General features: G+C 44.5%; 1 protein-coding gene across 2 annotated transcripts in view; it reads right to left on the bottom strand.

Annotated features, from left to right (window-relative positions):
• AIFM3 (AIF family member 3) overlaps positions 1-12117 on the bottom strand; it is a 392572-nt gene that overhangs the window by 73601 nt on the left and 306854 nt on the right. The window contains exon 19 of one of the 2 annotated variants that reach the window (XM_086943318.1): positions 3496-3552. The exons of the other annotated variant lie outside the window; for it this stretch is intronic. Coding sequence (XP_086799444.1) covers positions 3496-3552 — 57 coding nt within the window. The remainder of the gene's footprint in view (positions 1-3495; positions 3553-12117) is intronic. 2 annotated transcript variants of the gene reach the window in all.

Genomic DNA, 12117 nt, shown 5'->3' with positions numbered 1-12117 from the left:
CTTACTACTCCAGAATTACCTGAGTGTGGTAACTAGGCCTGTGCATCGATTTGTATTGACTAGATTGAGAGCTGGAATTCATCAAGTTCTGGTGGCCTTCCCACATCAAAAAAAGCAAACGGTTGGCCCTTGTCCCCGCAATGGGCATTCTAAACAAAGCCTGTAAAAACAGAGAGGGACCCAAAAACCCAAAGGAGTAGGGTACCAAATGACAAGTCTGTCAGAAATAATCCCCTTTGGGTAAGTATGAGAGTAAACCACAAATTTCTATCAAACACGCAAATATACATGCAGCACGGAGCAATAAATGATTAACATGAATCAGACATACAAAAGACCTTGTACATTTTATTTATAAACAAAATTAAAAAACAGTACATTGTCAGAATAAAAAATTCATAATAAAATGTGGGACAGAACAAAGGGAAAATGGTTCCAATTAAAAAGCAGAGAGAGCCACCAGTGTTATGGTAACATGTGATTAAGTAACTCCAGATCTATAAATTCCACACTTTCGTAGGAGTTTCTTATCTCTTGTGGCCTAGTGCTCCTCCACCAGAGCATCGACGCGTTTCGGTTTATGGCATATACACTTCCAAAGCCAAAAAACCTTCTTCAGGAAATAACAATAAAATATCCCACAGAACCACAATGTCTTCGTGGAAATGCAATAAACAATGTTGTCTCAGTTATAGCCACTTCTATTGTTTCGCCACCTTCTCAGTGTGTCTCAGAATAGTAATATGATGCGCATAAAGCTATGCTGCATCAAAATGCTGGAAGACGGCAAAAAATCCTGTCTTCAAGGTCAGTCTTCCTCCCGGTATAGCGGAGGTCTTACCACGCAGTACCCCACGTTACTATTCCGTCTATCCGACCTGCAGACTGCGGGCGGTCTGACCGGGAGGAAGACTGACCTTGAAGACAGGATTTTTTGCCGTCTTCCAGCATTTTGATGCAGCATAGCTTTATGCGCATCATATTACTATTCTGAGACACACTGAGAAGGTGGCGAAACAATAGAAGTGGCTATAACTGAGACAACATTGTTTATTGCATTTCCACGAAGACATTGTGGTTCTGTGGGATATTTTATTGTTATTTCCTGAAGAAGGTTTTTTGGCTTTGGAAGTGTATATGCCATAAACCGAAACGCGTTGATGCTCTGGTGGAGGAGCACTAGGCCACAAGAGATAAGAAACTCCTACGAAAGTGTGGAATTTATAGATCTGGAGTTACTTAATCACATGTTACCATAACACTGGTGGCTCTCTCTGCTTTTTAATTGGAACCATTTTCCCTTTGTTCTGTCCCACATTTTATTATGAATTTTTTATTATGTCAATCTACTGTTTTTTAATTTTGTTTATGAATAAAATGTACAAGGTCTTTTGTATGTCTGATTCATGTTAATCATTTATTGCTCCGTGTTGCATGTATATTTGCGTGTTTGATAGAAATTTGTGGTTTACTCTCATACTTACCCAAAGGGGATTATTTCTGACAGACATTCTAAACAAAGCACCTTGCACTTTATGCTCATTTGTACGTTGTTCCAGAATGTAAGGATTACATATCTAAAACCAATATTTCTTAAGTATGGTATTCGTACTGCGGAGGATGCAATGTGTTTATTATACAACATGGACTGCCCCTACATATGTTTTTATGCTGCAAGTTTTATCTGTAAATCTATGGCTTTTAGGAAAAGCATGATCTTTTAAACATTACTGTTAATTTACTGTATTTTATCTTGCTGCATTTTGCTATGTGCTTTTATGGTCATTAACTGTTATGAACCGAATAAAGCTTCATGAAATTAAAATGGTGCCTTACTTAGCTGCCACTAGGTCATCACTGGGTCATCACGACTCTGATAGCTTTGGTATTCCTTAGTAGCATCCATAGCTCTCACAGATCTTGGGTTGTGTACATAGATGTATTTTGTCCTTGGTAACTTAGTAATATTTCTCTATAACGTCTACATGCCTCTTATATCTTTTACAACACCACTAAACCACTCAGTTTTAGGCATTGTCCAGAGTTGCTGTTTGATTAATTTCTCTCCTGGTTAAGTTAGTAATAGAGTAGTAAAGAAAATGGTAGAAAATAAAATAGAAATTGTGAATGTTAGACAACACCAAGCTCTTACTGAAACTCTGACAGAAGTGATTGCAAGGTTGCCACCCTTGCCACGTTTGAGAAATGGTACATTTTGCTTCAAGTAACTCACTGTTTCAAATGTATTAATAATAGTTTAAAATCATTACCAACCTGGACTTGATTTGACATGGTAATCTACAGATCAGGGGTGATCAAATAGAGGTTGGTGACTGAGTCCTCAGGATCTCTAATGTGAGGCCTAAACTAACTTCCTATATTTCCACTCTGGCAAGCATAAGATGCAAATTGGTAATGTTATCAATTGTTGGTCCTGATTATGAGTGACCCAAAGGAAGGTGCAATATTTATCGCAATCAATAAGAGCAGGTGTCTTATGGTGCAGGATTTAATAACTGTGATACCTACCAGCTGCACCCTAAAAATGGCCATAAAGTGTATTTTTGTGCTTTCTGCTCCAAAATCCACATGTACTGGCATTTTTCTATAAATGTTGGAAGACTTGGCATGTCAAAATGTACTTGGGGAATATTACGGGCTTTGTAATTCCAATATGTGTCATAACAGAACTTACAGTGCCATATTAAAATGTATTGGGGAACTCAAAATCTGGGCCTAGGATGGGTAAATTGCTCCTCCCATCCATGAATATGTGTGGAAAGGCCACTTTGCACGCAACAAATAAGCTGCAGAATGTTAAAGCAATTTCTTTGGATGTTTATCAGATTATATATGTAGAATCCAGAAGACTGCTTATCTTGGAGTGTTGCATTAGCGCAGGGGTAATTGCTGTGTTCTCGATATTATGTATGGTCTAAGAGTTGGAGCTAATGCATTGCACTCCAAGCGAGAGGGGACCTTTCATGGAGGGGTCTGGCATTAGTCAAAGAAAATGAAAAAGGAGAGGGTTGGGAACAGACATTGAGTGAGGAAGGGGAATGCACATTAGCACATAAATCGCGACAGAAAGGAAGGCTCATTGAGTGCAAGGATCAGTAATTGGAATGGACATGAGGGGAAGAAGTGTATATTTCTACATTAAACCAGAAAGGTTAGGCAGAAGGAGAACAAATTTGCATTTGAGGGAATGAAAGAATCTTTGGTGGCATCAAGGGGAACAGCCAGTGGTTGGTAATGCTTTTTAGGTCTTAGTTAGCTTTGTAAATAGAGCATAACCTTCCACACACACACAGGTGTGTGTAGGCAGGGGCATTCCATGCAGTCAGTTCAATGGTGTCCTTTGAAGCCAGGTAGCCTCAACCATGTTTCAAAGAACATTTCGCAGACAGGTGGCAACCCAGTTGTCTCGCTTCTGAAAGAGCCCAGAAAGGCATCCCTACACCCATGAGCTTGTTCATAACCTGCCAGTGTTACCTCAACGTTTCTACGAATGGTGTCTTCTTATTATACAAATTCTTTCTTCTTTGCTTCCTAGAGTGGATCGCAAAACAATGTGCATGCTTTTAGCTGGTGAATATCGCTTATGTCACTATTGAGGAGTGGAAAATCTGCTGCTTGCGATAGTAGTCAAATCTCTTGCAAAATGCACATGTCGTTAATCTTGCAATTGCATACCCATGATTGATTCACAAACATATTTTTCAGAATAAAGTTTCAGCCATCAGGTCTTGAGTCCCAGCAGGATCTTAATAGTTTCCTTCCCCTATATCTTAGAAAGTGAATGTGCATCACCTAGCTGCCAGAGCCATTTAATATCTTCACATACAGAGCAGTGACTTACCACTGTAACATGAGCACTCTTGAAGAATGGATATTCAGGATCTTCAATATTGGTCCCCTGGACCATCCCCATGTCAGCGTCTCAAGGATATTCACATAGCATACATTAACAAAGAATTATACTAGCTGGAATTCAGTTAAATTGACAGTGGCTATTGGCTATCCTAAAAATCATCTGGAAAGGATTGGCAATCATCTACCAGTGTTTGATAATTCCTTTTTCAAACATCACATTTCTTCAATTACCTTATACACAACTTGGAGTATACAATAGGATTTCACCAGCAATGTCCTTCACTGGTTCTCCACCTACCTTTCCAACCTACACCAGTTTGATCACATGGGCACTCCCAGATCTCCCAGGTCTCAAAAGAAATGTATAACCTTTGGAGACACCAAGTATCCACACAGTTCCATGTCATGTTTAACATCTACATGGAACCAGTTGGTGCTCTATCTACGGATAACAACATCAAGATTCAGGGCGGAGCTAGCCTAGACACGAGATGGCCATGCTTTGAGCGAGCTCCTCCGGGAGGCCGAATTGATAATCCTCATCCTGCACTAACGACGTGGGTATGACCCATCAGAGACGCTGACATTGCACCGCACTTATACCCCCCACCTCCGATGTGAATTTCGCAACAATTGCACCAGCAGGAGAGAAAATACGACTGGCTTTGGGGTAGAGGCCTACAGAGTAGCACGACGGGATACGCACCGGCCCACAGTAGACTAGCTGGCCGAGACGTACAGCACTTAATCCGGATTGCGGCGGGCCATGCTCCAGAGGGGAAGGAGGTGCATAGAGAATATACACCGGAAAATAACAGGAAGCGGACAGAAGCATTGCGTTGGCCAGAAGCTCCAGGTATTGATGCAGGCATGTTACGGGGCCGCATATATAAGAGCGGACGTCCCCGGCTCCTCCACGCTGCTGCACGCATAGACCGGGCCCATTAGCATAAAGGCCTGCAGCGTTGGGACGGCTGTAGCAGGAGGGGCCGGACCAAAAGGCCGGTGTCTGGAAACGAACTACACGGCGTTCCAGCATACTCCTAAATACAATCATGAGATCTGAGCAAAGGCCCACTAACAACAGGGCCCAGGCCTATTTGAAACGAGCAGACTCCATAAAGAAGGTGCTCCTGAGCCCATACAGACACGTGTGGGACAAAGGCAGTGGTTGGTGCTGATACAGACACAGGAGATTATGGCAGAATTGCTAACTGGATGAAGGTAGCAACGAAGAGGTGTAGATCGCTGCTTGCCGGGAACTCGACATCTGCCCAAAAACACCACAGGCACTAATACCCCACCAAGCAGAGTGAAAACGATACAAAGAGTGCTCAGCGGGCCCCCTCCTGCCATAACACCTACTAGCCAGAGATTACAGACGGAGAGATAGGAGGGGAGGGAGCTGTATACTACAGTTGCATGCCTGTGTTCTACGTAGCCACAGTCGCAGGGCCTGGTGGAGGAGGCTGCGTTTGGGTGCTGCTGTTGAGTCCTGCCTGGCGTACACTGCACATTATACTAGTGGTGGAGAACGCTACCTGGGGACCTCTAGAACCTACGAAGCGGTGGAGTGGGATTGGTACTCATTGCTCATATAACGTTTGACTGTAGATCAAGTCGGAAAAGGTACCTGGACAACCACAGGCGCAGCCTGACCGGCTGCGAAGCCTAAATTACAGTCCAAGACGAAGTGGAACCGTCTGCACCCGCCACCAAGATGGGAAAACCAGACAAGGACCAACCGAAGCTCACTTTCGACCATTCAAAGAAAATGTTGGAACAATCTGGAGAGGGCCAACAAGTTCTCCCACCTGCGGCGACTTCTACTAGTGGGATGCCAGCAGACAACATTCAGGCGATGTTTCTAACAATCCAGACAGCGCTAACAAACATAGATGGCAAAATAGACTCTCTCACGCACAGAGTAGATCGTATGTCAGAGAGGCTGGATAGACATACAGAGCAGATTGATGTGGCTAAACGCTGGATATCGGATGTGGAGGACACTAGCAACCAGGTCACAGCTAAACAGACTGGGATGGAGAAACAACTAGCAGTGCTCTCTGCCAAAGCTGAGGATTTAGAAGCCAGGTCCAGAAGAAGCAATATCCGCCTGAAGGGAATTGCAGAAACCACAAACACGGGACCAATGGAAAAATACATTGAACAATTACTAATCACGCTGCTGGGCAGAGACACTTTCACGGACGTGTTCCTCAGTGAGAGAGCCCATAGATCACTTGCCCCCAAACCTCCACTAGGCACTAGACCGAGACCCATCATCGCTAAAGTGTCAAACTACAGAGATAGGGATGCGACTCTACGCAAGGCACGAGAAATAGGAACTCTACATCATGAGGGCATGGAAATAGCATTGTATCCGGATTTTACACAAGCAGTGCAAGAGGCGCGAAAAAAATATGAGCTGGCGAAGCAGAAACTTAGGGACCTGCAAATCCCATACACCATGTCATACCCGGCAAGGCTTAATATCACGGATGAGGGGGCCACGAAGATTTTCAATGAACCTAAAGAGGCTCTGAAGTACTTGCAGATGAGGAAACCAAAAGGGGAGCGCAGGAGATGGCTGCAGGACCGGCCAGCGGACCGAGAGGATATGTCGGACCTGGAATGATGTACCATTATCGGGACTGGTTAATCAGCGTACTGACTGAACAATATACTTATCCTATAGTGCTTGAACTTATTACAGCGCAGTTATCCAAACTGCAAATATTTGAACTGTTTAACAGCCTACTGGGGACATGGGTCCCCTGACAATCCTACACTGCAGGCTGGCTGCGTCACGGTGACCGGAACGAAGACGCGGCGCACAGATAAGTAATACATGTAAAGACTATGGATATTATAAGAAACTGTGTTATTCACCATGGACTAACTGGTGCCAATTACCTTACAGCTAGAGATAGATATATTAAGCTGGTGGATAGCCCTGAGGTGCAGCTCACTGTTGTAGTGCATCTTATGTTAATCAACCGCCCCCCTTCGCACACTATGGCGAGGGGACAGGACTAGGCAGGTTCCACCCGCCTGTGTACACCACACTTGTTTCATTTTTTGGGGGGTTGGTTAATCTATGTACAGGGAGAGGGGATAAGGGGCATGGTTTCTTTCAAGGGGTTTGTCTTCATTGTTAAGGAAATGACGAAGTGGGAGGCGGCGGGATTCAGGGGACAGTTTAAAAAAGCACCAGACAGCTATAGAGGGGTGTATAGCCCATGTTTTGCTCTTCATTTCTACATCTCATGCATTACTATATTTTCGTATTGTTTCCTTTTATAACACATGGCGACTGAAATAAGGCAGATTAGGATGATAACTTTCATGACCTGGAATGTCAGAGGTCTGCAAAATCCACAAAAGATACGAATGGTACTAGCTTATCAAGATAGACACAAAGTGGATGTGGCCTGCCTCCAGGAAACTCATCTCACACCACAGCGTGAGAATAGAATTGGCTATAGGTGGGCGCAGTATCGAATGGCGTCTTCCTATTCAAATTATGCAAGGGGAGTGTTGCTGCTGATCAAACGTAACACTCCGTTTGCGCTTGTCAATGCGATCACAGACGATCAGGGTAGATATTATTGTACGAGGCTCCTTCGCAGGCACAGATATCATGATTGTTACTGTATATGGCCCTAATACAGATGACCCACTGTTTTATGACGACATTTGGACTAAATTAGGAGACTTCCAACCTAATGCTATTATATGGGGGGAGATTTTAATACGTGTTTAGACCCTGCACATGACAGGTCATCAGGTACTGATAGATCTGACAGACGAGCGGCTAATTCCTTGCTGGCGGGGATGGAGGATTGGTCTCTGGTGGACATGTGGAGGATGAGACACCCAGGGTGGTAGGGAGGGGACATGCACTTCATTGACACATAATACTTGGTCGAGGTTAGATTACTGGCTGACCACGCGGGAGGTTAGCACTTGGATAAAGTTGATAGAACACTTGCCAAAAACACTATCAGATCACTCCCCTGTGCGCCTAAAACTGGCTGTTCCCACTCACACTCCTAAACAGTTCATGTGGCGCCTTCAACAATCGGCCCTGAAGGATCAGGTATTTCGCAGCGAACTGCGACAGGCAATCGTAGATTTCTTTCAAACAAACACTGGATCGGTAGACAGCAACAGGACCCTATAGGAAGCTTTCAAGGTCACTATAAGAGGCCAATGTATAAGTAAGCATGCAGGCATACTCAGGGATATTCGACAACAGCTATATATGGTAGAAAGAGACATTCGAAAGCTAGAAGCGGATTACACTGACACGTTAGACTCTTCCCTATTAGCAGAGATAAAAGGTAAAATAGATACCTACCATGAGTTTGCGGACACCGAAATCAAGTACCTGTCAAAAACATACACGGCCAGGGCATATGGTGAGGGGGGTAGACCGGGAAGAACACTCTCCCACAAGATCAAACCAGTGCATGGCAATGTGCATATAACACACGTCACAAATGCGCATGGGCTGCCGGTATATGACACTCCCTCAATACTGAATACCATTTTAACCTACTATTCTACACTATATACCATGCAGACATCAAACTCCCCACCAGCTATAATTGATTACCTAGATGATATTGGACTTGCTTGGCTGTCAGATATGCACAGGGAATACCTTGGCCATCATATAACGGAAGACAAATTCAGGGAAGCCATTAACTCGCTGCCAAATAATAAGGCCCCGGGACTGGACGGCCTACCGGGCAAATTTTATAAAGAATTCAAGGACCTCTTAATACCCCATTTGGCACAGATGTACGAGGAGGCATATGAGGAAGGTGCCCTTCCACTATCATTAAGAGAGGCGCTGCTGATCTCCCTCCCTACACTGGCGAAGGACCCACAAAAGTGTGAATCGTACCGCCCCCTCTCACTTATAAACATTGACGTTAAAAATCTGGCCAAAATATTGGCAAACAGGATACAACCATTGTTGGGATCCCTAGTTTTACCAGATCAGGCGGGCTTTATTCCCACTAGATCTACAACACAAAATATACGTACAATTTTCACATTATACCAGTCTCAACCCGGAGTTGCCTGCTGCGGCTGCACTTTTAGATGCGGCGAAGGCTTTCGATTCCGTGGAGTGGGAATTTATGTTTATGATACTGTCCATAATGGGATTTCCCCCTCCGTTCATGAAATGGATTTCTTTGTTGTATTCGGAGCCCAGAGCTAGAGTGCGTATTAATGGTATTACCTCAGAGCACTTTGAGATCAGCCGGGGGACCAGACAGGGATGCCCGCTGTCCCCGATTCAGTTTGCGCTCACGCTTGGAACCACTAGGGTGTAAAATCAGGCAAAGACACCCGGAAGCGGCATTACCATTCAATCTTCGCCCTATAGGCATATCCCTATTTGCAGATGACATGGTGCTTTACACCAGATACCCAGATGTGAATTTAAATCCACTGATCAGAGAGTACATCAAATTCGAACAATATTCCGGCCTCAGTATAAATTGGGATAAGTCGGTGGTGGTGCCTTTGACGGCAGAGACCCCACAGCCAAAATTAGACTACCCGCTACAATGGACAACTGATCCCGTGAAATATCTGGGAGTCTGGATACACCTAGACCCAGATGTGGTGATCAGAGAGAATTATGGAGTAGCTATGACCAAACTAGAAGAGCAAGTGGAGAAGTGGATCAGATTGCCTCTATCGTTAGCTGATAGGATAGCACTTCAGAAAATGGCTGTGTTGCCCCGCTTCCTGTATTTATTTTGGAATATCTCGATCTGGCTTACGCAACCCTTCTTTGCCGGACTACGCACAACACTACAGCGTTTAACATGGGCTGGAAAACAGCCAAGAGTGGGCTGGAAAACACTTACGAAACCATACCATCAGGGTGGGTTTGCTGCCCCAGATGTACAACTGTACTTCTATTGTGCGCACGCACAGCATGCGCACTACTGGACACAACCACACTACCATATCCCACACATAGCGGTACAGGAAGACAGCGTCAGCCCAAAGCGCCTGATGCAATACATATCAGACCCCATTAGTTGTTATTCTAATGATTCAATACACCCGGTCAAGTGCACGTCTAGGACCTGGCATGTCCTGGCACTACGAGCCCGGAAATTACCAATTTATGCCCGACGCTTCCGTTAGCAAATCACCCCAAACTAGCGGTTACACAAGAGAAGAAAATACGCACAGTACTAGGAGAAATGTTTTTTTTGACAATGGGCGCTATGTTCCCGAATAAGGAATTCATCCTGTTCAAAAGCCCGTCTTTATGCCCACACCAAACGCCATTGAAAATGTTTGCATATTTAAGGCTACGGGTAGCAGTCAAGGATTTATATGAAACATTCCCAGCAGAACCCGCCCCATTACAGGCCCTATAGATACTTTTGACAGCTCCCACGAGAAAAACGTAGTCACGCGTCTTTATGCCGCTTCCCAGAAAGAACAATTTCTAGGCCCTGATCGATCACTACAGAGATGGGAGGAGCTAACCGGGGTGACCATACCGGAGGACGACTGGAGCTATAGCTGTGCACAAATACACCTACTTAAGTCGCACTGTAATTTGCGGATAATTTACTTTAAGTTTCTCTATCAGACGTACTACACGCAGGTCAAATTACACTGCTATGGCCTTAGAGCAGATGACAAGTGTCAACGTTGTCACGCACATGGGGCCAACTTTCTACACATGGCATGGGCTTGTCCCGATCTGAATACATATTGGCAGGAAGTGACGACTGCGCTCACACAGATGCTTGCGGAGCGATCCCAAATGCACCGCTAAAGAAATTGCACTGGTTTCCAAGGGCGCAAAGAACCCTGTTTAAAATGGGCTGTACAATTCTTTTAATCCACCAGAGCAATAGCCCCAACTTTGTATCTTCCAAAATACAGAACTACATCCCCAGGTGTAATCTCAGATCAGCATACCTCAATCTATTAGAGGTTCTCAAATACAATAGGAAAAGGCTGGGGATTCCAGGTTTGCTGTGTTAGCTCCCGTTGTCTGGGACTCTCTCCCAGACAACATAAGAGCAGGCATCTCTTAAAAGCAATTCAGGACCCTGCTAAAAATTTGGCTTTTCAGACAAGCCTACAATTAATTGCATCTCCACCCTGTTGCTAGTGCTCAAGCGCCATGCCACCTTTTGGTAAACAAGTGCTTTAGAAGTTCCTTATAACATAACAATATACTATAACATACCATCAGTTGAGTGTAGCTTGGTTCCAGTTGCTCAGTATGCAAGGCACCCACGTCTGGGCATACCCTTGGACCCACTTAGGTGTTACATGAAAAACACAAAGGGTCACTGGAACCAAGCTATACCTGACTGATAAGCCCTACTTAGGGCAAAACTGGTCCTAGGTTACTTGTGTTCCAGTTCTGTGAGTACCTGGCCTGGCAGTTTGGGCATGACTATTCCCATTGGAGCAGGATTAAGTCTGATTTGCATATGGCTGAGCCCAAACAGAGGTGGTATAGTGTGCAAAATAACAATGGACTGGGATGCGGCCCAAGCGATTACCAGTGGCTGAGATTAATTCAGCATTCCACCCATTACTTTTCTGTATACTTTAGTGTCTTTTTTTGGTAATGGTAGTAAAAAGTGGTAAGGGATGATTTTCTACCTTTCAGTTAGCATGATATTTTTACAGTTTAAGGATCACCGGAGAAGCTTAGATTGATTCTCAAAGCAACTGGTATCATTATTTTGCAAGACTAATTGGCAAAATGGCATCTATGCTCAGTAGCTATCAGAGGTGTGAATTTCCATCACACAAATAAACAAGCCCAAGGAAGCAATTTGGATGAGGGTGAACAAGTGCATTTCAGGACTGGAGTCCATTGCAGTACTGGAGCCTCTTGTCTTAGAGGAGTTAAGACACTGTGCTCCAGTTACAACAGGAAACCAGCATCTCTTCACAGAACCAAAGATATTTAATATTGTTATGATTCACGCACCAGTGACACTGACCTCTTTCTTCCGATCTCTTGACGAAGTGTAGTTCTAGGGCCCTAGAACTACACTTCCCATCATGCCCGGGACGTAAGCTACGTGGTACGCAAACCGCGTACAAACAGGAAATAAAGAGGAACGCACTGATGCCGGTGCTGCTGATTATTCTTGCCGAAGATCCCTGTTGAGCGGTGAGTCTACAGGAACGGGGTAAGTGCTCCGAAAGACTTGTACTGACTCC

Source organism: Lissotriton vulgaris, chromosome 11 (genome assembly GCF_964263255.1).
Source record: "Lissotriton vulgaris chromosome 11, aLisVul1.2, whole genome shotgun sequence".
Classification (NCBI taxonomy): domain Eukaryota; kingdom Metazoa; phylum Chordata; class Amphibia; order Caudata; family Salamandridae; genus Lissotriton; species Lissotriton vulgaris.
Note: the sequence above shows the minus strand (reverse complement) of the source record. Positions and strands in the feature narration are given on the sequence as shown.